General features: G+C 40.0%; 1 protein-coding gene across 2 annotated transcripts in view; it reads left to right on the top strand.

Moving 5' to 3' along the window:
- The first annotated feature begins 7,088 nt into the window (after positions 1-7,088).
- The window catches only part of OTULIN (OTU deubiquitinase with linear linkage specificity), a 28,169-nt gene continuing 7,536 nt past the window's right edge, over positions 7,089-27,721 (top strand). The window contains exons 1-9 of one of the 2 annotated variants that reach the window (XM_042462788.1): positions 7,094-7,724; positions 9,224-9,440; positions 10,892-11,221; positions 15,310-15,386; positions 16,733-16,836; positions 19,133-19,276; positions 19,833-19,958; positions 21,054-21,323; positions 24,397-24,648. In XM_042462788.1, the coding sequence (XP_042318722.1) occupies positions 9,226-9,440; positions 10,892-11,221; positions 15,310-15,386; positions 16,733-16,836; positions 19,133-19,276; positions 19,833-19,958; positions 21,054-21,323; positions 24,397-24,591 (1,461 nt within the window). In that variant the 5' untranslated portion in view covers positions 7,094-7,724; positions 9,224-9,225 and the 3' untranslated portion in view covers positions 24,592-24,648. Of the gene's footprint in view, positions 7,725-9,223; positions 9,441-10,891; positions 11,222-15,309; positions 15,387-16,732; positions 16,837-19,132; positions 19,277-19,832; positions 19,959-21,053; positions 21,324-24,396; positions 24,649-27,721 lie in introns of those variants that run through there. The other variant, XM_042462789.1, reaches the window with a different exon arrangement.

Raw genomic sequence — 27,721 nt, 5'->3', positions numbered from 1 at the left:
AGAATTTCCTGGAAGAGAAAATCATTGTTTGACTCAGGCTTGCTATTAAAGATGTGGCTTGGAGAAAAGTGTGTGCTTTGTGAGAGCATCTCTGTTTTTGAAATGCGATATTAAAAGGGGACAGAGACTATACCTGGAGAGTAAACTCCTGTATTGCCATTTACAAGCATTGTAGTTTTCTTGGAAATGGATGCTGAAGTCATATTATGTTTTGAGTGCTTGATAATATAGGACAATGAAATATTGGGGAAGGGGACAATTCCATCTTGCTTGAGCTTCCTTTTACCTGGTGGGCTTTAATTCCTAGTTTTCCACTTCCATAGAACATGCAGCAACTATGTTTTGAACTTGAATCATGGGATTTTTGCATGTTATAAAGACTGTTTCTTATGGAGCTATTTCTAATTAGCTTTCATAAGATGAGGTCAAAGTGCTATCTTGACAACTTATTTGCTGCTCTGGGTGCATTTTTCTCTTTCTCAGTCTGGGGTTGGGGATGGAGGTACTGAACAAACCAAGAAAACTAGAAAACTAGTTGCAGAGGTAACATATTGGCTAGCACCGATGGAGAAGATTATCACACAGGGTCTTACCATCTACCAATTGCCACAGAAACATCGGGGAAGCGTGTGTGTGTGTAACCCTGGTGCGCTTCCCCAGCATCATGGAATTGTCAGCTGACTCTAGTGTCATGGAATCATTCAGAGAGAGGCAATTTGCTATTAATGCAACGTTTCCATGATGCTGGGGAAGCGCACCAAGGTTACACACACAGACGGTAAGACCCTGTGTGATAATCTTCGAAGTCAATAATTGTTGGTATTGTTAGCTGCCTCTGAGTTGACTTCAACTCATGTTGACCCTGTGAATGCGACATCTCCACGACTTCTTATTCTCAACCTCTCTGCTCAGCTCCTGCAGATCCAGGTCCTTGAACTCCTTGATTGAGTCTAGCCATCTGGCATGTAGTTTTCTCTTTTTCTACTGCCCTCTACATTTCCTAGCATTATTGTTTTTTCTAATGAGTCCTGCCTTCTCATGATGGAAAGTACATCAAAGTACAACAGCCTCAATTTAGTCATCTTGGCTTCCAGGGAGAGTTTAGGTTTGATTTGTTTTAGGGCCCAATTATTTGTCTTTTTGGCTATCCACAGCATGCTTCTCCCCTTCCAGGAAGCTGCTTATAGCAGTTTCTTTTTGTTCCTGAGAGGGAGCGGATCGTTGCCATGGGATGTGGTTGCTTTGGTAATGATCTGGGGCAGAAAGGGGTGGCATCTCACAACCCTTTCCTGCCCTTCTGTCAAGTCACTTTATCTACATTTTTAACATTATCCACACTTCATGGATTAGATGAATAGCAAGAAGGTGACATAGGAGGGAGAGGTATGGTTTAATCCCACACCCTCCAACGTTTCACAAATGAAAACCCAGACACATGTGCCCAAGCAACAGCAGATTGTGGTCAGGATGGCAAAGGTTATTAATGTGGAAGACCAAAGTTAGGAAAGGGCTGCTGAAGTTGGCTTTTGTCTGAGCCTACTGGGAAGGGCAAGATCTCACCCGCTCCTCTCCTTTCCTCTATTGAACTGGATAATTTGAGAGTCAATTATTTTTGCTCAATTTGTAGCAATTGAAGGAAGACAGGGAAGTGGGACAAGGAGAGAGCAACTGGGACATTTTTAAAAATGGTGAAAAAAATGGGATGACACAGAATTAATCGGGACTCTCCCTGCCAAATCGGGACAGTTGAGGGAATATAACCCTACCTTTCCTCCTATGAACCTAAGTGCCACTCTATGGCGGGTTATAGACCGCCGCTTTGAGGCGGTCTGCCGCCACCGCTGTTTGCTTCGTAAGGGAGCCGTCGCAGCCACACCGCGCGGCTCCCTTACGGAGCAAAAAAGAAGCTCCAAAATGGAGCTTCTTTCTGCGGCGCCTCTGTGACGTCGCAAGGCGCCAGGGGCGCATTCGCGATGTCACAGGCGCCGCGACATGTTCGGACGCACAGCGTCCGATACGTAAAGATGGCGCCGGCCGTGTGGAACGGCCGGCGCCATATTGTACAGACAGAGTCCATATTAGACCCAGGGGCGTCTAGAAGAGACACCCCTTTTTTAAAATGGGACGTCCTGTGGACGTCCCAAGTGCCGGTTTGTAACCGGCCCATGTGTGTTTGTAATTGAGTGAATTTGCAAACTGGCAAGAAGATGACTCCAGGGTTCTCCACCACCAGTTCTTTCCCACCACAGCTCACATGGTATCTAACAGATTATCCTAAGAGAATGCAGTCTTTGAGGTAAAAAGGTTGCCCACCTCCAGTATAGGGTTGTGCTTTGGGCCTGCCAGAAATGAGTTTGTTTTTCTAAGGGATCTGTTTTGTCTCACTTCCCACTCTGCAAATTCACTGTGCTAACAACATAACTCTGCTCTTTGTATGCTCCCTTGGTCACTTCAGTTATGAGTTTTTGGTTGCTTGTTTGTTTGGAGGAGGCTGAGGAAAACTCTTTCTTGTAGATGTGTTTGGTGTTTTGTTTTGTTTTTAAAGTTCCTGGGAGTTTTAAAGAAATAACAATTTATTAGATCTCTCCAGAAATACATAAATAATATAAATACGTAAATAATATAAAACAAATTATAAAAGCTTTTTATAACTTCTGTTATTATTGTAATACACTGTATCAGATTATTATGATCATGTAAGGGAGACAAAAACTCCATAAGGATGACGTAATGTGAAAGCATTCCAAAAATACTAAACACATTTTCTTGAGGTTGTTTTTGGGTGACCGTGGAAGGTCATCTCCTCTCTGGTGTGATTGGATATGCAGTTCTATTTTCCAGTCCTATGTAACAGGAAATGAAATAATTGTCCTTAGCTTCCAAATAAATATTTTAACAACAGCAAACTTCATTTAAGCTGACAAAATGTCTACTAAGAATCATTCATGATGATTTGCAGGTGCAGGGGTTTGAATATTGTTCAGACAATGGTGAACTACGACTCCCACATTCCTTATCCCTGGCTGTATTGGCTATGGTTGATGGGAGCTATACATCAGCAACAGCAGGAAGGCTGCACTCTGCTCTCCCCCAAGACAAAACATATAATTTGATGAATTGCCATTTTTACATGTTTTACATGTCTTCCCCAAGGAGACATTTCTATGAAGTGCCATATATGCAGTACCTGCCCAAATAGCCTAAAGACACCAGATCCTGTCTGATCTTGGAAACAAAGCAAGGTCAGTCCTAGTTAGTACTTGCTGGGAGATCACTAACGAATACTAGGTGTTTTAGGCTATATTTCAGAGGAAAGAATATGTCAGAACTCCCTCTGACTGTTCCTTGCCTAAGAAAACCCTATGAAATTCATGGGGTCACCATAACTCAACAGGCAACTTGAAGGCACAGGCATGCACATACCCAATAGCCATTAAGTTTTTCTTTAGGAAAAGATTTTAAAGTTAGAACTATTCCAGTAATATGGCATAGCTTCTACGAGATACATAAATAATCTTAGAATCTGAATGACAATATTTTCAGACTCCAAGAGTACACCATCCCCATATAGCTGTGATTATATCCCATGTTTCTAATTTCCATTACATTTAATATGTTTATGATGAATTATATTAAGAATGAAGTATGCATATGGAGAAAGGATGGGGTTACCATGGTATTGGTCAACAAATAATGGCATATAATTAGGATGTTCCTAATTTTGGCCGGCATTTCCAGCTCCTTTTCTCCATATCTCATTCTTTGGAAGAAAATAATACAACATAAAGATATAGACATAATCCAAAAGGTTTGGCTAGACACAAGACTGCACTGGATTAGAAGAAAAACTAGGTCATATTATTAGCATCTCCCACATGTTTCAACAAGTCCATTTTATAATCTTGTTAATCTGCTGCAATTTGCCATACAGTTGATGAGGCCACATCCTCCACAATCATGGCTATTTAAACAGATATAAATCTACTATGGGGATGGTTTTCTGACGAATTATGCTTTGGCCAGATCTGATCTAAACTTCTGCAGCCAAACCTTGCACATTACTCCTATAATCAGGTTTACGTCAATTGCTGCAAAGTTCAGAATCAAATACAGATAATAAATTGAATGCCAGTTATCAGTTACACTTGCTCCTAATTGACACTGGCAGGTACCAAAGTATGATTATTATTTCTTTTTCCTTAGGTATAAAATATAAAATATAGCTAGTCTTTGCATGTTTTTCTTGATCAAGCCTTGAAGGAATTGTCTCCTGTGGGGGATTATGGGAGCAGAAGAGCAAGCTAAAAATGAATAGCTACTTCAAGATTTTTACATGACGTTGCACAATATCATGATTATCCCGCAATTATCGCACAAATAAAGAGAAATTCTAGCACCACTTTTTATTCATGAGAAAATCAGTGAATAAAAAGTGGCGCTAGAATTCCTGTTTATTTGCGCGATAATTGCGGGCCGCACAACATTAGGCAGGCTTACTCAGAAGACAGTCCTATTGAGTTCAATAGAATTTACTCCCAAGTATTTCTTCAGATATGCAGGAATGGGAATCATGACCACCTCTAAATGTTGCTAGGCTGCAATTCTGCGATTGTAGTTTAGTGAGATATTTAGCTTTCTCTGTCAGAGTGTTCTGATGTCACAACTGTTAGAATCCTGTTAGTATTCTACCAGATAGTGTTTTGTAGTGTAGTATAGTAGTTGGGGGATGATGGGGCTTTAGCTGCAGTAGAAGAGTAGATAGTGATAGTTAGTGCATAGCAGGGCCAGGTGTCTTATCTAATGGCCTTGAGGGCCTGACTCTCAGAGCGCTCAGAGCTGGGAATGTGCTTTCACTTCTGTGGGAACCAGGAGGGGCTTCGCTTGGCGGGTTTCTGCATGGGAGGGGATTTTGGCTTTTGGGGATTCTGTTACTTTGTCTTTGGGAGGGGGTGGTTAGTCTCAGCTAAGAAGCTGAGTGAGGCACATGCCTGATTCTGGATCTATCAATAAAGTGCTGTTGATTATATCAATCAAGCTGACTGGTTGATTGTCTGGGATTCTGGGTGCTAACTCTGACAACAACAAACTACAAATGCCAGGATTCAATGGGATGGAACCTTGACAGTGAAAGTGATGTCAAACTGCATTCATTCTGCAGTGTGGCAGCCGCCTAAGATGATGCCATTTATATACATGTTAACAAGGTTTTAACTTGCAGTTAAATGAAATGCAATGAGAACATTAAACCCAGCTTCATTTTGGGTTTTTAAAAAGCTTACTCGCAGTAGAAAGTAATAACAGTAACAACTGTATTGTTTCTGAAGTGCAGATGGAGAGGGAGTTCCAAAGTCTGGAAGTAGACACAAAGAAGCCCCTCTCCCTTGTTCCCACCAAATGAGCCAGAGAAAGTGGTGGGACAGAAAGAAGGATCTCTCACATGGACAATCTCACAAAACTGCAAATCCCAGAGTCTCGTAGCATTGAGCTATGACAGTTAAAGGGGTGTCAAACTGCATGAATCCTGTAGACACTGGCACAACTACAAGCATGCAGAGGATGCTGACCACACCAGGTGACAAACCAGAGGGGCCCTGACACAGCGCACCCCCTGTGTACCACGCCACTAGGTGACACCCCCCTCGGAGGGGTCACCGGTGTGGTCCGCACCCCCTAATGACATCACTGTCACCAAGCCTGGCTTTTAGATGAGCTCTTGTGGGGTGGGGATCAGGCTGAGTGTACCTTATCCAGAATACCGAAATATTCCAAAATCCCAAATGGGCCATATGGGTGGCTGAGATAGTAACACCTTTGCCTTCGTATGGTTCAGTGTGCACAAACTTTGTTTCATGCACAAAATTATTAAAATAGTGTGTGTAAAAAGAGGAGTAAAGAGGGTTTCCCCCCTTTTTTTCCTTTCCTTTCTCTCTTTTTCCTCCCTTAGTTTTACCTAGCCTTTTTGTTTGTTTTCTTAGGTTTGGATATGTATAATGTTTATGTTTATATGTGTTTTAATCAAGCATTGAATAAAAATTATTTTATTAAAATACAGTTTATAAAGTTATCTTCAGGCTATGTGTATAATGTGTGTGTGTTGTTTGCCTTCATTTCCAACTTATGGCAAACCAGTTACAGGGTTTTCTTGGCACATTTCTTCAGAGGGGGTTTGCCATTGCCACCCTCTGAGGCTGAGAGAGTGTGGCTTGCCCAAGGTCATCCAACAGGGACTTGAACCCTGCACTCCAGAATCACAGTCTAGTGCAAATCACATTACGCCACACTGACTGTATATAAAATATAAAATGAATTTCATGTTTAGGCTTGGATCCCATCTCCAAGGTATTGTTTACAGTATATGCAAATACAGGTTCAATCTCTCTTATTTGGCATTCTGAAAGCCAAGATGCTCCAATACTCCAAAATGTCCATGAGTGGCTGAAAGAGTGACACCTTTGTTTTCTGGTGGTCCAGTGTGCACAAACCTTGTTTCGTGTAAATGTGTGTGTGTACATATGTATTAAAAATTGTATATAATTGCCTCCAAGTAGTGTGTATAAGGTGCATATGACATATAAAATGATTGTCATGTTTAGATTTGTGTCCCATCTCCAAAATCCAATCTAATGACAAAGTGATTTTTAAAATATTGTTTTATTATTTATTTTATTTAAATTATTATTATTATTATTATTATTATACATGTAGTGGCTTTCTTTTCTCTCTCTCTCTCTCTCTCTCTCTCTCTTTTCCCCCTCTCCTTTTTTCCTTAGGTCTTTTGCTTCTGCCTTTGTTATTTGCACTGAGAAACTTTTTGTCCTATTTTCATGGCATGAAAATTAATAATAACAAACAATTATTCCTATGGGGAAGCAAAAGAGACACTCCTTCCTGGCAGCCAAATGCAGGAAATGCCTCTGCTGCTGCAACTTGCAAGAGAAAGCAGCTTGACTCGCTGCAAGGGATTGTGGGAGATGTAGTCCCACGTGGGCAGAGCTAGAGAAAGGAGGAGGAGGAGGTTGAGCCAAGGGAAATTATAGAGCTAGGACCAAGTGCCTGACTTAGAAGACACATCCAGGGCTAGCAAAGGAGCATAGCAGCCAATAGAGCAATGCAGTATAACCACCTGGCAAAGGAGAAGAACATCCAAAATGCACAAAACTGCTTGCAAACATGAATTTTGTGCATTTTGATTGGCTCCATAAAAGTGTCATGGTGGAATTTGGATATTGTTTTGGAGTTAGAATATAGGCTGCATTTTTCTGATGGCTCTGAATCCTCTTTGGAGAAAAAGGAAAAAGAGAGGAGGCAGGGATCTGGTTGCAGTGATAGAGAAAAAGGAAGGAAGGAAGGAAGGAGAAAAGCAGCAAAAGGTGAGAAAGGATTGGGGCAGCTTGGATGCCTCTGATCTCCTTGCACATCAAATGCAAGGCTGCAGGACTTTGCAAGAGGGAGGCTCCCTGTGTTTGTATTGTGTTTTTCCCCCTGACAGCTGCACTGATCCTGGCTTGCTGAAACCCAGCCCCACTTTCCACTCCAGAGAAGGAGAGAGGAGGGAACTGGTTCCCAGTGAGTCCAGAAGCAGCCTCTCCTTGTGTGGCTCTGTGTGTCAAGCTCTGCAAGAGAAGAGGCGGAAGCCAAAGGGATCCTTTTTACAAAAGAAAAGGAAGAGACTCCACTTCCATCCTGCTGAGTGCTGTATGTAGCTATTCAAGGGCTGCTGCCAGGTAAGTTTCCTACTCCAGCATTTAATGCTTGATGTGCGTTTTTTTCTTGGTATTTCCCCCCCTGTAACACTTTAAAGCCAAGGGACTCAGCCTGTTGCTGCTGCCTGATCCTAGGCAAAACCAAGGTGCATCTACACTGTAGAAAGAATGCATTTTGACACCTCTTTTAAGTGCTGTGGCTCCCTCCTACAGGATCCTTGGATTTGTAGTTTTACTTCTTTTTTATATTGGTGGATTTGTTGCTTTTTTTTCCTGCTAAAGAGGAAAAATCCCAGGGTTCTGTTAGATGAGTGTGAAACTGGTGTCAAACTGGACTATTTCTACAGTGTAGATGCACTCCCCATGTCCCACTGAGTACATTGCAGCCCAGTGAAGTGGTTGCACTACAGAAGCCCAGCTTCCAGCTCTCCGGGATTCAGATCCTGGTGGGTTTTTTGAAAATAGTAATAATAATAATAATAATAATAATAATAATAATAATAATAATAATGTCCAGATTTTGGTGGAAAGTCCCCCTTGTGCAGCTCTTATATGGTGATCCGGATCCTGTTTCTTCACAATGAATCATGATCAGGTATGAGAGCTATGCTTTGAGCTTTGGAATAGGACTCTGGAGACCAGGATTCATTCATATCCCTGCTCAGCCATTGAAACCCACTGGGTGACCTTGGGTGAGTCGCACTCTCGCAGCCTCAGAGATTGGCAATGGCAAACCTGTTCTGAAAAAACTTGCCATGAAAACCCCATGATAATTTATGGCCTTAGGGTCGCCAATAGTTGGAAACATCTTGAAGGCACTTAACGACAACAAACACACACACAAAAAAGCATGCTTAGGTTTGGCTGCCATAAAGGGTCTGAAACTTTATACAGGATCCAACCTATTCCTTACATCTGTAACAAGCCAAACATACCTGGTTGTAAGTAATGAACTGTGGAGGCAATCATCCACTGTTCGCATGGGTATTTTGGATTTGACTTTTGCTTATGTTTTATAAAACAGTGTATACTTGATCTTAGCCAAATGGCCGAGTGTACAGTGTACAGTGGGCCCTCCACATTTGCTGGGGTTAGGGGCATGGGGCCCCTGTGAAAGTAGAAAGGCCACAAATAAAAAAAACCACTATGTTTTTACCCGAGAGAACACTTCTCTAGGAATCTCTAGGTCCCCCAAGGCCTAAAGCTTTATTGTGGTCAAGATCTGCCTGATGATGACTATGAAATTGCGCTGTAGGACCTACAAATGCCTAGAGAAGTGTTCTCTCTAGGAATCTCTAGGTCCTCCAGCATGACTTTTGGCAGAAGTTGACAATCGAGTCACACTGGAGGATCTAGAGATTTCTAGAGAGAACATATTAATCAAATCCACAAAAATCAAAGCTGCAAATGTGGAGGGCCAACTGTATCCCCCAATTTCTTGTTTTTTGCCAGAACCTTTTCTTTTCCTTTCCTTCCAAAAGCCTTTAGACTTGAAACTACCTTTTTTTTTTACGCTGTAGAGATGAGCAGAGGTAAAGATGAACCATTTTGCACGCCAACCGAGGGTGGAACTATTGCTCTCGCTACTGCTGCTGCTTCAGATGAGAACAAACTAACCGACCAAAGATCAGATCCAGAAAGACAAGTTTGCATTAGCCCTGGCATTACAATCCTTACAGACAGTACAAAGCGAGTCAAGCTCAGTAGCACTAGCCAGGAAGAAGACAGCCAAGAATGGTAAGCTCTTTTCTTGACCAAGGCTATGTATTATGTAGTTCAGGTTTTGCCAATGTTTCTTTCTGGTGAATTAAATGAGCAAGTCAGGAGAAATGTAAGCTAATATGCAGCACCTGTTCTAGTAAAAGATGGTGATAGGTTCAAAGGTAGGGGTCTTTTGTACGTCTCCTCTTCTTTTTGCTGGCTTTCTCATTTGTTCCCACTTTTGTGTATTTAATCCACAAATGTTGCAGCTGATTTCCCATGACTCCTTCTATAATACAGCTGGAGAGGGAGAGAGAGAGACAAAGAGGAAAGGGAAGAAAAGAATTATTTGTTAAACTGACCCCCCACAAAATGCTTGCACTTGAGGTTCAGTGACAGCTTAACAAAATAAATAATAATGTGCTTTGATTTCTGGTGCACACTGATTTCCTGTGTAATTAATTTTACACAGATATCACTTGTATACGCATGATAAATGTAGACATCACTTTTGCTTGGTGTAACTGAGGTGGAGATTTTGTTTGATGGTGGATTTCTGTGATCAAATTGAAACATCTGCCATATTCATTATGGAAACACACAATTTCTTATACAAGAGTTGTTCTTCATATTAAGATCCTGTTAACAAAGGGCTGTCTATCTTTGACAGCTTGTTAGTGATCCTGCCCTTCATACTCTTTAGATGGATTTTTTTGTTGTTGTTGTTGTTGAGTGCCATCTAGGTTTCATCCAATTGTCTCCTCTGCCTTATACAGTATTCCAAACCAGGGATGGGCAACTTGTGGTCACATGGACTGCATCTGCACTATAGAAATAATGGAGTTTGACACTGGGATTTGTAGTTTTACAAGTCTTTAGCCTTCTCTGCCAAAGAGTGCTAGTGCCTCACAAAACTACAGATCTAGGACTCTGTAGGATGGAGCCATAGCAATTAAAGTGGCACCAAACTGCATTAATTCTACTGTGTAGATGCACCGATGTTGATTCCGTCGCTCATCATCTTTCCCTTCACCATTTATGCCCTGTAGGTTGTAGAAACGATGTTAACAATATTCAAATGCTCCAAAGAAAAAGCTTCTTCAGTTTGTTAGCTAACAGAAAGGCCAAAATAAAGCTGCTTTGGGTCACTTTGGAGGTATGCTGTTTAAATGACGCATGTGCCCTAAGAGGCTGGAAGCCATGCCAAAGCCACGCTCCGGTCCTAAGGACTGGAAAGCAGCTTTGGTGCAGCTTCTGGCCTCTTAAGATGCATGTGTCATTTAAACAGCATACCTCCAAAGTGACTCAAAGCACCTTTCTTTTGGCCTGTCTGTATGGGGCCATCAAGACATTTGTTTTCTCTGTTAGACTTCACTCCTTCTCAAATGGCTTCACATCCATATTGGTCTTGCTTATCTGTGTTAAGAGTTAAGAAGCTTTAAATCCTGATACGGATTGCTTTTTCTCTCCATATGTTTTTCTTATAGCCCTGGGATGTCACAGCAAAAGACAAAGAGCGCAACTGGCCCCTCTGTTACCACAGAAGAGAAACGGAAAAAACGTTTTTTTGGCATACAGTTTCCCAAGAGTAAAAAAGAAAAATGTACTCCTCATGAGAAAATGGCACCAACATGTACAGGCACCAGCCACAAAGGGAAACCTGCATTAATTGACAAAGAAGACAATAAACTTTGTACAAAGAAAGCTCAGAGAGACAGTTCAATAGTGTCTCAACCCCACCAAGATAATTCCCACATTAGTAGAGGAAAACTGTCTACATCAGTCATCTCTTCCCCCATGGAATCCTCTGTAGATTTGTGAGTTTGAGCCATCAAAGTTTCATTGAAGAATCCAATTTCATATGTTGTGATTTGTTGAACTGCATTTTTCCTAATACAGTATGTGATAGATAATACAATTAGGATATATTTCATTGGAAGAGTTGGCAGGTTTTCATTTGCTTTAGGATTATTCTTCAATTAAGTAAGACCTTACAACCCACTATGGATATAGTATTGACTCTCTCCAAAATGCATTTTGCAAATATGGGGAAATGGGCTCTTTCCTTCCCTTTTTGCCATTAACTCTTTCATCTCTTCCATTGTCTGCTTTAAGCATTTTTAATATTGTGTCTGCACCAACACTAACACTGCCTCAGGCTAATAAGGTTACATCTTATTCTCACAATGTAATTTCAAATCCTTGTTTAAATTGGCACATTTACTTATCTATTCTTTCCCCAAATTTCTCTAGTTGGGGTGAGGGGAATAGATAAATAGAGAAAACAACTGGTTTGCATTAAATCTCTACTTTGATGCTTGCTTTTCTCATAGTGACCATGGTAAGTATCCTAATAGCTTGCAAAAGATTAATAGATGTGGGAAGAAGAAGAAATCTTAATTCTTTAAGTGGCAGACTGCATAATCAGAGTAGTTAGCCTTTTTTTCTGGGCCAAGCAGTCTTTAAATCCCACAGTTAATAAAACAGGGAAATGTCTAAAAAGAGAGATGATAATCATAAAAATAGTATCCTTCCTTTCTTCCAAAACTGTGACTCAGGATGGCTTACAATTTCAAATGAGTAATACAGTTAAAAAATATAAAATGCAAACTTGATTTGCTATTTTGTATAAGAGACACTGTTTCACTATACCATTGTATTTAATGGGACTTGAGCATCCACAGCTTTTGGTATCCACGGTTGATCCTAGAACCAAACTTCAGTGGATACAAAGGGTTCACTATATTGCATTTGTTTTGGTCCCAACCCAAGGAATCTTGGGATTTGTCATTTGGTGAGGTGTTCAGAAGATACCATGGTATCCTGGGAAGATAGAGGTGGAGAAATAAATCAGTTTAATTCTGTAGTGTAGACAGACACTCTTCATACCTTTGGAATTGTAGTTTAGAAGAAATTAAAAATGGTTTAGCAGAGAATTCTAAATGCCTCACTTGTTCCTTTCTGGCAAGAAATAATTTCCTCCAAGCAGGGAAGCTTTCCTCAAGTTCCTTTTCCCTCATCTATGCTAACAAATTGTGTGTGTGCATGCATGCACATGTTGGCACAATTATTTACTATTTATTTATTTCATTTGTATGCTACATTTCCCCCAGAGTGGCATCCAAGGCAGCTCCCAAACAATCACTTTAAAAAATAATAAAAATGGAAAAACAAAATCACCACATAAAACAGTATAAAGTCATTTAAAAGACATACAAAAAGATGAATAAAGCATACCAATAAGAAGCTTCCCTGCTTACTCATTAAAAAACCTGCTTAAACAAACAAAATCTTTGCTTGCTGGCAAAAAGAGAGCAGAGAGGAGCCAGCCTAGTCTCCTGTGGAAGGGAGTTCCAGAGGGTGGGAGCAGCCATTGAGAAGACTCTGAACATTGACAGCAGTGGACATGCATGCAAGTTTGATCTACATATTCCTAGTATCTTATCTAGTGATATTTCCCTATAGTACTCTAAGCAGGTTTTATTGAAACACAGGGTATGTGGTCAGGGAAAAGAAGAGTAAACCTTTTGGCATTATCACCATCTACTGCGAGTAGCTTTTTCAAGGCCAAGATGAAGCAGAGTTTAATGTTTTCATGGTATTTCGCTTAACTGCAGGTTAAAACCTTGTTAACAGGTATATAAATGCTGCCACACTGCAGAATTAATGCAGCTTTACACCACTTTAAACTGTCATGGCAGTTCTATCCTATGGAATCTTTGGATTTGTAGTTTGTTGTGACACCAGAGCTCTCTGGCAGAGGAGGCTGAATAACTCACAAAATTAAATAACCAACCCAGAATTCCATAGCATTGAGCCATGGCAGTTGAAATGGTGTCAAAGTGCATTAATTGGACAGTTTAGATGGACCCTGTACTTAGCTTCCAAGGCAAGTCTTGCGCTGTAAGACATAATCGGTGGAAATGTAGTGAAGTCTTTCTTAAAAACAAAACAAAAAAAGGGAATAGATAAACAAGCTGCTGGGGAAAAAAGAGGTGCAAAGTCTGTGTAGCCTGGCTTCAGCCAATCTTCAGAGCCTGAAAGAACCTTGCTGAGGAGGTGTTATTAGAGACACATGGGCCTGTTACAGACTGCCAAAATAAAGCTGCTTCGGGTCTCTTTGGAGGTATGCTATTTAAATGATGCATGGGTCCTAAGAGTCTGGAGGTCACACCAAAGACACACTCCATTCCTAAGCTCTGGAGTGCAGCTTTGGTGCAGCTTCCAGATTCTTAGGATGCATGCATCATTTAAACAGCATACCTCCAAAGAAACTCGAAGCAGCTTTATTTTGACAGTTTGTAACAGGCCATAAGCAGAGTGCCAGTCCCTAAAAACTACCTTTGTTTTTCCAAGCCCCTTTCCATCCTGGGTTGCTGTCTCCTCCAGTCCAGTGGGATGACTTAGCATGCATTTTGATGGTGGTGAAGTCCCTATGGCTGCCCCTTCAGCTTCCTTACAGTGTGATCACCAAACTACAGTTGGTCCCTCTTCAATTTCATTTTGGTATGCATTTTACTTGGCCACTTATTTGTTTTCCTGTTTTACAGATCTGCTTTCTTAAAAGAGGAACATCCTGATTTAGCCAAATTATTTGTAGCATTGGGTTAGGTCCAGAATTGTGCACACAGAAGAAATTCTCACTCTGGTGCTACTTCTGTGAAGTTGTAGATGAGTCTTCCATGTAGCACAGCTGTAGCATGAGCATATACCCAGAGGTGCTGTGCCAGGGAGTATCAATGCTCTGAGGGAACAAAAGCACATTTCTGGATTTCAGTTATTTTTCCTTGCATCCTACTTAGAAAAGAAGAAGAAGAACCATTTTGCTTGCAGAAGAGGTTGTCCATACATGAAAGGGCACATCTGCATCTAACCCAGTAATAACAACAATATTTATAATTTATTAGTTCTTTTCTTTATCCAAAATAAAAAAACAGCTGCTTCCAGTTAAAAGTGAGGTAGGAATTATATGGCCCTCTATGTGTTGTTGAATTGCAACTCTCAGCATTCTTTATCATTGGCAACATCAGCCAGGGATACTGGGAGCTAAAGTCTTAACAACATTGAGAGGGCCACATGATTCCCATCCTGGTTTAAAACAAGAAGACACAAGTGGGGGGGAAATAGCAAAATATAAACTGTAAATCACACCACCACCAATAAAAATCTACTTGCTGGGATTTCACTGTGGGATTTCCCATCAGGGTCCTCTGAGAAGTTATTCATGAAGGGAACAGGATCTTGTCTTGCAGCATATGACACAACCCAAGGGGCTACAATCAAAAGTAAAATGGCCCCCACCCAGCTGTTTGGTTGCATGCACAAGGCTTTTCTAGTACCAACTATAAGGGAGCCTTAATGTAATGCTTTTAAAATAAATCCCATTTGGGTTCAGTGGGATTTGTCTCAACAGTTGTGAGCACATGATTCACCTATCTTCTTTTCCCCCCTCTGAAGTGGTTCTATGAGTGGGAGAGATTACATGGGACTACCCTTGCATTTAGCTATTTTGTAAGGTTTGCAGGCTGCTTTTGAATGCAACTTGATTTTTGTGTCCCTTTTGTATGATTCCAAAGGTTCTGCCATCACCAGCAAAATGCATTCTAAAATCTGGGAGGCAACAGCCTGTAGTCCAACCAAAAAAGATATTGTAGTCCAGCCCAAAAAGGTGTGTCTTCCTGTTACTTACTTTGGCTTATTATTATTTGTAGTATTTACAAATAATACTACCCTTCCCTTTCCTTTTTCCTTTTCTTCGGCTGTTGCTTAAATGAAGATGCAGTTGACTTCTGTAGTTTTTTTTTTTAATTATCAAGTTTGTTAATACGGAGTATTACTCAAAAAGAAATCTCTATGTGGACTAGACCTTTGCTGTTATATGAAGTGTGTATTGATGTTGTTGCAGCGAGGAGGACATGTACCGTGATGCAGAAGAACTAGAGAGAGAAAAAGTGTTACTTGAGTGTGGGACAGGCTCCTCAGGTACATTTTAGTACTATTTGTGTATGACGTGAGGTGTTAAGTAAATAAAAAGTAAACCCCTTTATTTCTTAGGGTAGCCCTGCAGCAGAACAAAATTGCTGATCAGAAGGGCAAAGTTTCACTAAAAATATGATGCTATTCCCAAAGAAACAGTATTCACTTTGGCTTTTCATGTTCTCCAACAAAATTGCTATTTCTAGAGCCCATTGTCTGCCAAAGCTAGAAGATTACAGACAGTTCTCTGTGCAAAATAAAATAGGAGAACATGAACATGAACATTTGAACAAGACCTAGGGTGATTCTGCATGTTACATTTGTCCATATAACAGTTGCAATTTAGTCATCCAAGGCTGTGGTGAAACTTCTACAGACGGCCCTCATACATCCCACGTTTGTTTCATGCATTTTCCATCCCTGGGCCAGTTCATATTTCTCCCTACAGTCCTTTTTGATTTTTGAAAGGAGAAATCTTTTCTGAGTTTAAAAGGAAAGGATAGTGAAAGAAGGAATTGGCTTTAAGGGGCGTACCTAGAGATAAAACTAGATATGCTTCCCTTTAAGTCAGTTTTCTGCTTTCACTGAAACTTCAGCCTGATAGAAGGAAACCAGGACATTAGCTTGTCTTTAGACCACTAGGCATTATTTCTGCCCAGGTTTCATGGCAGAATGAGGGCAGCATGCAGTCCTTAGTTCCCTTCAGTGTCTGTGTGTGCATGCCATCAAGACACCTGTTGACTTATGGCAATCCTTTGAATTTTGTAGGGTTTTCTGAGACAAGGAATACTCAGTGGTGGTTTTGTCCGTATCTTCCACTGAAATATAGCCTATAGCACCTGGTATTCATTGGTGGTTTCCCATCCAACTACTAATCAGGCCTGACCCAGCTTAGCTTCCAAGATTAGGTAGGATCTGGTGCCTTTAGGGTATGCAGGCAGTAGCACATATGTTGGGGAAGATCTTGTAACTAATTTTTTTTTCTTGCAGCCTTGTCCTATCTCCCCATCAACCTGTTCCTGTTTTTGTGCTCTATATATCCATACTTGAAACACTCCTTATACAAAGTAAAAGCAAACTCATTAAAAAAAAAACCTGATCTACTAAACTGAATACAGAACTTAAATTGCTGAGAGGATTTTACCTGAACATTTTATTGAAAAACTGATGCTCATACCAAGTATCTTCCACACAGGCTTAAGCAAATCTTAGGTTTTTGAGATCATGTGACAGACAAAAAGCATGTTGGGATTTCTTTTTATGTATATATAATTAACGTTTTTTAATGGCAAAGAACTGTGCCTCCTGCTTTTTTACTAAAATGCATTTGTCTTGTCTTAATTGTGATTCAGATTTTCTAGAAAATAAGCTAAGTGTTGAACCTGAAGTAGACATTATGGATTACTGCCAGGAAGAATGGAGAGGAAATACTGCTCAAGCCAAATGTATACGAAAGGTCTGATCTTCTTTTGCTTTGCAATAGTACAGTATAAAAAAGTTGTATTACCAGGATTTAACCTCTTAGGTGTGTGTGTTTATGTTCATTGGTTTTTATCCCACTTTTCCAGATGAAAGTCTTTACAAGTAACATATCACACACACACACACACACACACACACACACACGTTGTTAACTGCCCTCAACTTACTGTATGTTGTTAACTGTCTTGACTTATGGCGATCCATCAGATGAGACATCTCCAAGACCCCTTGTCCTCCACTGCTCTACTTAGTTCCTGCAAATCCATGCCTCTAACCCCCTTGATCTATTGGGTGTATGGTCTTCCTCTCTTTTTACTGCCTTCCATCTTCCCTAGCATTATCGCCTTTTCTAGTGAGTTGTGCCTTCTCATGACGTGGTCAAAGTATGACAGGCTTAGTTTCATTGGCTTCCAGGGAGATTTCAGGTTTGATCTCTTCAAGGACCCATTTGTTTGTCTTTTGGGCTGTCGGCAGTATCCTCAGCACTCTTCTCCATCACAACATCTCAAGTGAGTTGTTCATCTTCAGCTTTCTTCACTGTCCAGCCCTTACATCCGTACATACTGATGAGAATTATAATAGCTTGTACACGCACACACACACACACAAATTATACACATATTAATGAAATTAACTCCAGTGATCACAACAGGATTCATTCTGTGTGTCAAGATTGTTTCCCAGATTTTTTGATAGTGCAGGCATTTTGTTTTCTGAATTGAAATTGGTGGTGTACTTTGCTCTGAAAAGATTCACTTAAAGTGTCTAAGATAAAAATTATCCTCCCTCAGTAGAACCCATCCCTTGTATTTTATCCTCATTTGTTCATGCAATAAGAGACCTGCTGGATCCAAATAAGGCTTCATGTAGCCCAGTACCTTGTTTCTAAGTGCAACCAGCTTAGTTCTTCTTTGTGGTTGGAAAAAAGTAACCCCTGCCACTCTGCAGAAGGTAACAATAGGAAGCATCTATTGTGGGGGAATAATTGACTCTTTCAGTCACCCTGTAAGCCATGAATAGGTAGGTACCTTTGGTACTCCAGATATGCTGGAATATATCCTGTTAGCTCCAGTGATTAGCCAAGTGCTTCTTTGAAACTCACCCAGTAGGATTTGAAGGCAGTAGCCATCTCCTTTTTTGTCACAGATCCTGCAAAATTCTTTCTGGATTTTTAAAGCTGCTAACCTATATAAAATATAAAACCATTGCTTGGTCCTGGTTTGCTTTACCTAACTACAGCTGGAATGATCTCTAAACTGGAATAAGTTCATGTTGCTTAGTTTTTTAAAAATGCTGAAGCTTTGACTCTACTTCTATTGGACCAAAAGGTAGAGAGAGAAGTGGGATGTGTGACGGAAAGGCTTAGTGTGGTCCATTCTATGGCCTTTTAAAATTCAATCTGTTAGGGTATTTTTTTACATTATTTTTCAATTATGTTATCTTTTAATATTTGTTTAATTGTGTTTGAATATTCCAGTACAGTGGATTGGCCTACATCCAAATGCTAGACCCAGCACAAGTAGACTGTTGGATCAATAGGAATTACATACGTGTGTTTACCATTTAGCAATAGTATGGGTCCCATATGGGAGAAAAGCAGGATATTAAATAAATAAATAAAATCCAGTAATCGTTTCAACTGTTTTGCTCTAGTTGGGACCAGCAATTTTATTTTATTTCTAAATATAGTTTTGAGCTGCCTTGAGTCCCAGTTTTTAGAGAGAAAACAGGGGTATAGGTTCAATAAATTCCCATATGTCTTAATTGTGATTTAGGACAGTACTGCGCAAAGCAGTAGTCCATGGTGCCAGTCCATAAGCCGTCAACTACTAGTTCATGAAGAGTTTTCAGGAAAGAAATGAACAATTGTAGACAATGGGCATCAATAGTACTGGTCCCTGGCAGATTGGAGAAGGGAAAATGGTTGCTAGTTCCCCTCAGAAGCACCGGTTTGGATGGTTATTTGAGCTAGGCCTATATTTTAGTGTGGGCAGTTCATGAGCAGATTTTTACTGTTTTTACTATTTTTGCTGGGTTTTACATTACTATGTGATATACATGTAAATCAGTTCTCAAACCTGGGTTCCTGAAGCAGTATCAGTACCTGAAAAAATTCACAGTTGCTAGCTGGGAGATGCTGAATCATAGTCCAGAAAAGTAATTTTTCCAAGGGTTGGTTTAATACTCTGGATAGCTTTCAAAGAACAACTCCTTTCGTTTTTTTGAGTTGTGGACGGTGTGCATCTAATCAGTTTCTGCTCTCCATACAGGGCTACGAAGCAGTTTCACACAGATTTATTTCAATCAGAAGAGTACGAGGGGACAACTATTGTGCTGTCAGAGCGACATTGTTTCAAGCCCTTAGCCAAGCTACTCAGCTTCCAGACTGCCTCCAAAGAGAGGACATGGTGATGGTAGGTCTCAGAATTTAACACATCACTTGATAGATGGCATTTGTTGTTGTTGTTGTTTTGTTTGTTTGTTTAGCAGATATTTGTATGTAATAATTCACCAGCCATCTACTTATGCATTTGAAAAACAGCAAAAAAAAAAAAAAAAATCTGGATGGGATTCTGCTCTCCATCCCCCAATCTAAGGCAGAAATAGGCATCTCCTTTAGACTGTCAGATATTTTGGTCTGCAGTTATCACAATCCACTGACTGTGTTGGATGGTGCTGAGAATTGTCCCTGTTCTAAAGAACCAGTACTGTTAAAGAGCTGTAGAGAGCAGGAATCAACTACTTTGCATCTGCACTGCTGAAATAAAGCAGTTTGACACCGCTTTAACTGCCATCACTCAGTGCTGTGGAATTTTGTGATTTGTAATTTTGTGAGATATTTAGCCTCTTTCAGAGAGCTCTAGAGCCACAACAAACTGCAAATCCTATGGTTCCATAGCATTGGGTCATGGAATCAAATAATTAGAATTTGTTGCAAATATTAACTTTTTATTTTCTGAAAATTTTTAGCTACCACAGAAGCTGATCATCAAATATGACTGGCTTGGGCAGTGGCAACTCAGACAAAAATGGACTAATAATGTTGAAAACCTGGTGGATGAAATAAAAGAATGCTTAATGCTACTAAAGAGAAAGGTTTGAAAAATTCATGTGTTTTTTACTTGTATTTGGAGTCTGACTGTCCTATCAACTTAACATAATCTCTCAATATACAGAACCTGCAATCAAAGATTGGAGAAGAGCTTGCAATTTTATTCACACCAATTCAGCACCATCAGTCCAGGCACTGAAACAGGTTCCTGTGTGCCAGTTACCCTTTCAGATGTTTTCCCTTGAGTATGGAAAAGATGGAAAGGGTGGTAGGGGCTAGGTTTAGAAACAAAGTGTTCTTGCATCCCATGGAGGTGTATGAACCAATGGCTCGACCACTTGCTCTTACTGTAAACGTTTGGACCGGGAGACAAGGCAGAATTTAACTTTGGGGCAGGGAATGGATTTTGTTTTTTTGTGTGGTTTTTTTTAATGTTATGCAGACTGGCTTTTATCAAAGTATTTTAAATGTTTTGCAACCTTTCACTTAAAGAGACTTTCTAAAAGGAATGGTATAAATCCATTAAGTAAATAAAAATCCACATGGAGAATAGCATGTATAAATCTTGCTGGTATCCACTCTTAGTAGTTCTGGTACAGGGGCCTGAATTAAATACATTAGGCATCACAGGGTGACATAAAATAGGGAAGAAAAGTTTTGAACAATGCAATAATCATGAGAGGTCTCTCCCAGGATGAATTTGAGGATACTAAATTGCTTGTTCTGCCAGCTGAGCTAAAAATTTCCTGTCCATCGGACTGGCTAGGGAGTTGTGTTTTTGGTTTTTTCTTGTAACGGTTCCTGTGCTCACTTGCATGAGTCAGCTGGAGCTATATGTTCTATTGATGCCCTGCTTTATAGTAGGTGAAGGCAAATCATATACCTCCAGCCATTTTGGACTTCATCACATATAATTTGTGGCCATTAGTCATAATGGAAGCTGATCTAACTTCTGACCACCTCAGTTACATAGTACTTGCCTTCTGCTTGTGATGTGGAGTGTATTGTACTCTGGTATACAGATGGTTTTGCTTTCAAGTGGAAAATTGAACTAGACAGGCCTCTAGTAAGGTGAAGAGGTGTATCCTGCTGGATTGTGGGTGTCATTGTTGACAATCTTTGAATGTTTGCCTTTGCAGTGGAAAACCATGGCTGAAATGAAAACCCACACAGAGAGGCAAGCAGCTTGTGATGAGCTTTTTAGAAGTGAAGATGATGAGTACAAACTCTATGAAGCTGTGAAATTTCTTATGCTAAGCACTGCTATCAAATTATATGAAGATAATGAGAAAGGAAAAGAGGTCCCTGTGTTTGCTTGGCTTCTGTTTGCTCGGGATACATCCAGCAATCCTTCCCAGTTAATGGAGAACCACTTAAATCAGCTTGGTCACACAGGAGGCCTTGAACAAGTAAGCTCAATTTTTCTATGGATCTGTAGAACAAGGAGTGATTCTCTGTTGTATGCTAGAAACAAGGAAGACAGAGGCTGGTGCAGTCTGGTCTAGAATTTAACTGACCTTTAAACCCCAAGGCAGGATTTAATGATATCCAGAGATCTACCTGCCACACTAAGGTGCAGGAAATTAAAAAAGCCCAAGGGCAGACATGAAGCATCACATGTGAGTATGTATCTGAGAACAAAACCTCCTTGAATGGTGGATGATCTTATTTCAGGGGGAGGCATTTGTGCTTGACTGCTGTGGAGGATGCTCATCCCCTTCAGAGAGCATAGGTAATTTGACTTTAGGTATGGTAGATTTGGGGTGAGAATTTCTTGGTTTAAGATTATCATTTTAAAAAGTTCCTAATAGTACAGCCTGAAGTGAATATGAAGGCATTAATAGTTTAACCTGCATAGATCTTTCTTTTTTTAATCCTGGTCAAACAAATGCTGTTTTGGTCACTCTGCACGTCATTGCTGCCACATTCTTACACTGCTGCCATAGAAAACTTGTGGGTGATCACCATCATTAATGTTAGCTATAACAATATGATCTAGAGTATGGGTACACAACCTTTTTGACTTGCAGAGCCCTAAGGGCTCCACAGAACACAGGTTGGGAACTGCTGGTCTAGTGTATAAGTTATAGCAAGGATGAAGAACCTACAAACTGCATGTTGAATCCAGGCAATTGGAATTCCCCAGTCAACATTGAAACTTCTTCTGCAGCCTTCATCCCTTTCCCCCTAATCACTAAATTTATATCTGATCACTGACTAAAGATAAGAGCTGGCTTTTCCCAGCTCAGTGCTGTAGATACAGAAATTTTCTTCTGTGTACTGCAAGGAAAAAAACTGTTATTTCTGATCAGTGATTAGAGATTACTTAAAAGCATTAAAACTTACATGCTGTGTTTGAGAGCCAGTGTGGTATAATGGGTTGAGTGTTTGACTATGATTCTGGAGATCAGGATTTGATTCCCCACTCAGCCATGGAAACCCACTGACTGACTGGTAAGTCACACACTCTCAGCCCCAGAAAAACCTATGATAAGTTTGTCTTAGGCTCACCATAAGTAAAAAATGACTTGAAGGCACACAACAACAAACATGGTGTGCTTAATATATTTAGTGGGTAAATGATAACATTGGTAAGAATTATACTTGGCACTGCCCACTTTGTTTTGGCTTTACCCGTGTGCCCTTAGTTCTGCCCGTTGCTGAAATTCAGCCTCGAGACCTTTCCCAAGTTAGCATTTGGTCCTTCAGTAATAAAGAATTCCTTATGCCTGAATTAAGAGTAGGTCCAGTTGCCAACTCAGATTTTGTGTGCAATCAAATGTATGTGGGTGAAGGTGAAATAACCAGAAAAAACAATGCATTTAACTGGGTAAATTAGTACAGTAATTGAACTGAACATATCAAAAATGAATGGAAATCTCTTAAGGAAGCAAATAATGGCAACACATGAATGATCTTGTGTTGGTAGTTTGAAAAGGTGGGTTTTCCAGATGGAAGTGTTGAAGGACTGCTGCTCTAAACCTAATGATCCAGACAATAAACAATTCCACAGTCACATGAAGTGCTAACTTCATTTGTGTGTGAGGAAGTTTTAGCTTGCTCTTAGAATAGTGTGCTTGTTTAACATGCAGTCTCATTGGGCACACTGCTCATAACAGTAAGAGAACCTGGACTTGTACTTAATAGTGTTTTCTCAGGATGTGTAGGAAGGTCATCTAAATGTTATATACATTAATATTAATGTCTGGCATATTATAAAGTTCATGCTTTGAACATTTGAATGTATGAGATGCAAAAGCTTCCCAGTTTATGTTTTGATTGTTTGACTGTATGATGTACAAAAACTGGCCATTTATCTAAAAGGTAAGCTCTGTGTGCGGTCTACAGTAGACAGCCAGGCAGAAAAAAGACCTGCTTCTATTACAATGGGCCCTTGATATCTGTTGGGGTTTGGTTCCAGGACACCCCCCCCCCATGGATAACAAAATCCGTGGATACTCAAGTACCATTAAATACAATGGTGTAGTAAAATGGTGTCCCTTATATAAAATGGCAAAATCAAGGTTTGCTTTTTGGAATTTCTATATTTTTAAAATATTTTCAAACTGTGGATGCTTGAATTTGTGGATAAAAAAAATCTATAGATACAGAGGGCTCACTGTACTTCTGATGTATTTATGTGCCTTAGGAGGGTTAAAATTACTAGACAGAAAAATAAAATAAAGTCAGATAGTGATAGGCTCATAACCAGTGGCGTCACTAGAGTTGGTGTCACCCAGTGCGGTAACTTATGGTGTCACACCTCCATTGACCTCCTCCCATTTCATACCATATAGAATCCTTAGTAATGCTTTTTTGTACAAATATTACTTGTAAATCATAATTCCCATATACTACTGAATGTAATGCTAATAGTTCTGACATAAACAGCTAGAAAATTAAAATTATACCTTCAAATTACAATATCACAATCACAGACTAAATGTATTTACATATACACAGTGAAGATTTGGTTAAAATGTGATGTAGTTAAAAAAAATTAAAAGAATAAAAATTTCAAAAATTTCATTTTTAAAAATAAAATTTTGAAATTTGAAATTTTAATTTAAAAAAATTCAGAGTCCACTCTTTTTTTTTTCTCCCACTGAGCTTCCTCCCCACTCCCACCATCTCTTAAAGCATTATCTTTTGGAGAATCATGTGGAACTGGTCTTCACACAGAGCAAGAGGGAAATAGAAAAGGAATTGAATCAAAATGCACATGGGGTCCCCCCCTCCATAGGAATCCCACTGTTTAAATTAGTCCCAGAAAATAGTTCTGTGACTGCTGTGCAAACATGTCCTCTGAACTGGGCTGGAATGTTGTTTTCTTAGTACCGATTTGGATGGATGTGATGTTGATCCAAATCTCATATGTGTGTGTAAATCCTATTTCCATGCACATAGAACCTAGCTGTATTGCAGTATCCAAGTATTTGTTTTAAATAATGCATTACTTGTTCTCGCTCTTTTTTCTGCTAGGTGGAGATGTTTCTCCTGGCCTATGCTTTGCAGCATACCATCCAGGTGTATCGTCTGTATAAGTATAGCACAGATGAATTCATCACGTTTTACCCCAATGAGCCAGAAGAGGGTTGGCCAATAGTAACCCTTATAACTGAAGATGACAGACATTATAATATTCCTGCTCGAATGTGTAAAGAGACCAGTTTGTAAAAAAGAAAATTAGGTTTTTTTGCCAGATATATAAACTGAATAAACCATTTAAAAGCATCTCTCTTAGTTTCTTGCAATATTTGTAATTGTCTTAATGAAGGGATTATTCATTGCACACCACATTGGGGAAAAGAAATTATTCAAAGAAATTTCATATAGCTTTCAATGAAGTTTCTTTGAATAATTTCTTTCAAGTAGAGGCAAAAATAATTTATCCAGTCAGTTCTTTGTATCTGCAGTGGTTCTGTTTGGATGCCAAAAACGGTGGGACCTCAAGTCCCGTTGCTTGTCATGAAATAATGGGCCAGGGCCATCTGTGGATGTTCTGATTCACGGATTGCAAGTCCTTGGTTGGGTGGGCTGACTGTCCTATGTTTTTCTGTAACAAATTTTCTATAACAATATTTAATTTAATGAAGATACATTCTCCTGTTTTCTTCTTCCAAAGAAGGGAGCTATCTGCTTCTTATACCAGCTTTTAGAAATGATTCACTATGTAAGTCTACAGCCTCAAGACACTAAAGCAATTTTTACAACCAGTTTTTGCATTGCTTTTTATTTCAGTGAGTCTGTTCTAAGTATGACTAATTCTCAATCCAAGCTATTATGTGGAGCTCAGAAGATGGTTGCAACTTAAATATGTGCAACCTTTTAGTCCACACCAACCTCTCATTTTGGGCATATAGGTTGACATCCTGTTAGGGACATGAGCACACACATACACTTCCCTTATGGATAGGTATATTCTTTTTTTAGGCTTGTGTGAATTGTTATTCCCTCCTGCAGCATCCAAAGCCACTGCCTTGCTTTATTGAATAGACTTCGGTTACCCCTGCATGGCCATTCCATGCTTTGTGGGGAGCTATATACCACCGCTGACTTGCTAAAGAGTCTTTGAAGCCCTGCATATAACCATTCCATGCTTTGGGGGAAGTGGACAGAATCACGGAAGCATCTGGCTGCATTCCCATAACCAGATGCAAAATGTTAACATCAGCACTGAGATCCACTGAAATGGTGTAATCATTTTGCATCTGGTTACAGGGATCTAGCCAGACATTTATGGGATCCTGCCCACTCCCCTCAAAGCATGGAATGGCTACATGGGAGGCTTCAGAGGGTTCATTAAGTCAGCAGTGATATATTTGCCTGAGACAAGTGACTTTGCCTGTGCTGGATGGATGGCTGGATGGGTATTCTAGACTCAACTCAGTCTGGATGCCCAGATTTCAGCAGTGACTAAGAGTGCATTAGCACAGCTAAAACTAGTGCGCCAGCTGCGCCCATTCCTTGAGATGTTAGATCTGGCTACAGTGACTTGCCTTGATTATATCCCATTTGGACTACTGTAAGGCACTCTACACGAGGCTGCCTTTGGAAACTATTCGGACTCTTCAGTGAGTTCAAAACGCTGCAGCCAGACTGCTGACCAGGCCCAGTTATAGAGAGCATGTCACTCCCTTGTTGAAACAATGCTACAGGTTTGTTTCTAGGCTCAATTCAAAGTGCTGTTCGTGACCTATAAAGCCCTATATAGCTTGGGTCCAGACGACTTTAGAGACCGTATCTCCCCATACTAACCTACTAGAGCCTTAAGATCTTCAGGAGAATGCATTCTCTTGCTCCCACCACCATCCCAGGCTCACTTGGTGAGGACACAAGAGAGCCTTCTCAGTGGTTGTTCCCATCCTCTGGGAGGATAGACAGGTCCCCTCCCTGCTGGCCTTTTGCCGGCAAGCAAAAATCTTTTTATTCAGGCAGGTTTTTTAAAATCATGACAGGGTGGCTTTTTTATTTTGGGTATGCATTTTAGATTATGTTTTTAATTTTTGTATTATTTAATCTTAATTTTATACTGTTTTAACTAGGGTTTTTCAATTGTTTTTAAAATGCTTTTATATTGTGAGCCGCCTTGGGTCTCTTTTTGGGAGAAAGGCGGCATAAAAATGAAATGAAATAAATATTGTTCAGCCTAGCATATGTCTGTATGCTTTGCTGGGCCATACAGGATTACAGCTGCAGTGTGATATCCTCAGATTTAGGAGAAGTCGGAAAATTTGGCCGATGCATTTAATCCTGAATGTTCTTCAGAAAAACTGGATTGGTGCTTGTGTGTTTTTCATCCCTTCACAGATTAAGTTGCTCCAAGGACAGAAAATGTTTCTAGTGCAGGCAGCAAAGCAATATATATACATTTTTTAAAAAAAAGCAGTAAATACCAAACCAACAACTAGATATTTGCACCTGGGGTAATTTTAACACATCCGCTTTCATTCCTAATTACCAAGGCATTCTCCTGAATTAATTTGCACAGCAGTGCAGGCTAAGACATGGTTTAGTAGTAGTAGTAGTGGTGGTGGTGTGTGTGTGTGTGTGTGTGTGTGTGTGTGTGTGTGTGTATTCCATTTATATGCTACCTTTCTTCCAAAAAGGGATCCAAGGCAGATAAAAAGTACGGGTAAATAAAGCTAGAAGGATCGGATTTATTGAGCCTCCCACTGAGCACAGGTCTCTCCAGAAGGAATCTCTAAACAATGCTTTTTGTTTGAATGTGGTTTACCAGCAGATGTCATTGCAGTCAAGAGAGAATTAAGATAGAAACCTCCCCATATTTTAATTATCACAGTTCTTTCATGGCATACTTTACATCTGATGAAATTAACCCATGCACTTCTACTACAGCGGTCAATTTAAAAAAGTGTTTAAGAGGAAGAAAAGAAATAGGCAGAAAGAGAGATGAATGGAGCTACATGTATTCAGTACTTTCTAAGTCAACAGAATCTTAGTCTACCTACTGTACTGAACAAAGTTTACAAAGATCTTCAGTTCCAGTTGTAGCCACGGGGAAGACAAAACAGCTATTTGTTGTTGTGTGCCTTCAAGTCGTTCCCAACTTATGGCAACCCTAAGGCAGACCTATCATGGGATTTTCTTGGCGAGATTAGTTCAGAGGAGATTTGCCATTGCCTTTCCCTGAGGCTGAGAGAGTGTGACTTGCCCAAGGTCACCCAATAGGTTTACATGGCCAAGCTGGGATTCAATCCCTGATCTCCAAAGTTCTAGTCCAATGCTCAAACCACTACACCACGCTATGAAGAGCACTTAAGACCTTAGCTTTTGAATTAAAAGA

Source organism: Sceloporus undulatus, chromosome 4 (assembly GCF_019175285.1).
Source record: "Sceloporus undulatus isolate JIND9_A2432 ecotype Alabama chromosome 4, SceUnd_v1.1, whole genome shotgun sequence".
Taxonomy (NCBI): domain Eukaryota; kingdom Metazoa; phylum Chordata; class Lepidosauria; order Squamata; family Phrynosomatidae; genus Sceloporus; species Sceloporus undulatus.
This window is presented reverse-complemented; position numbering and strand designations above follow the sequence as displayed.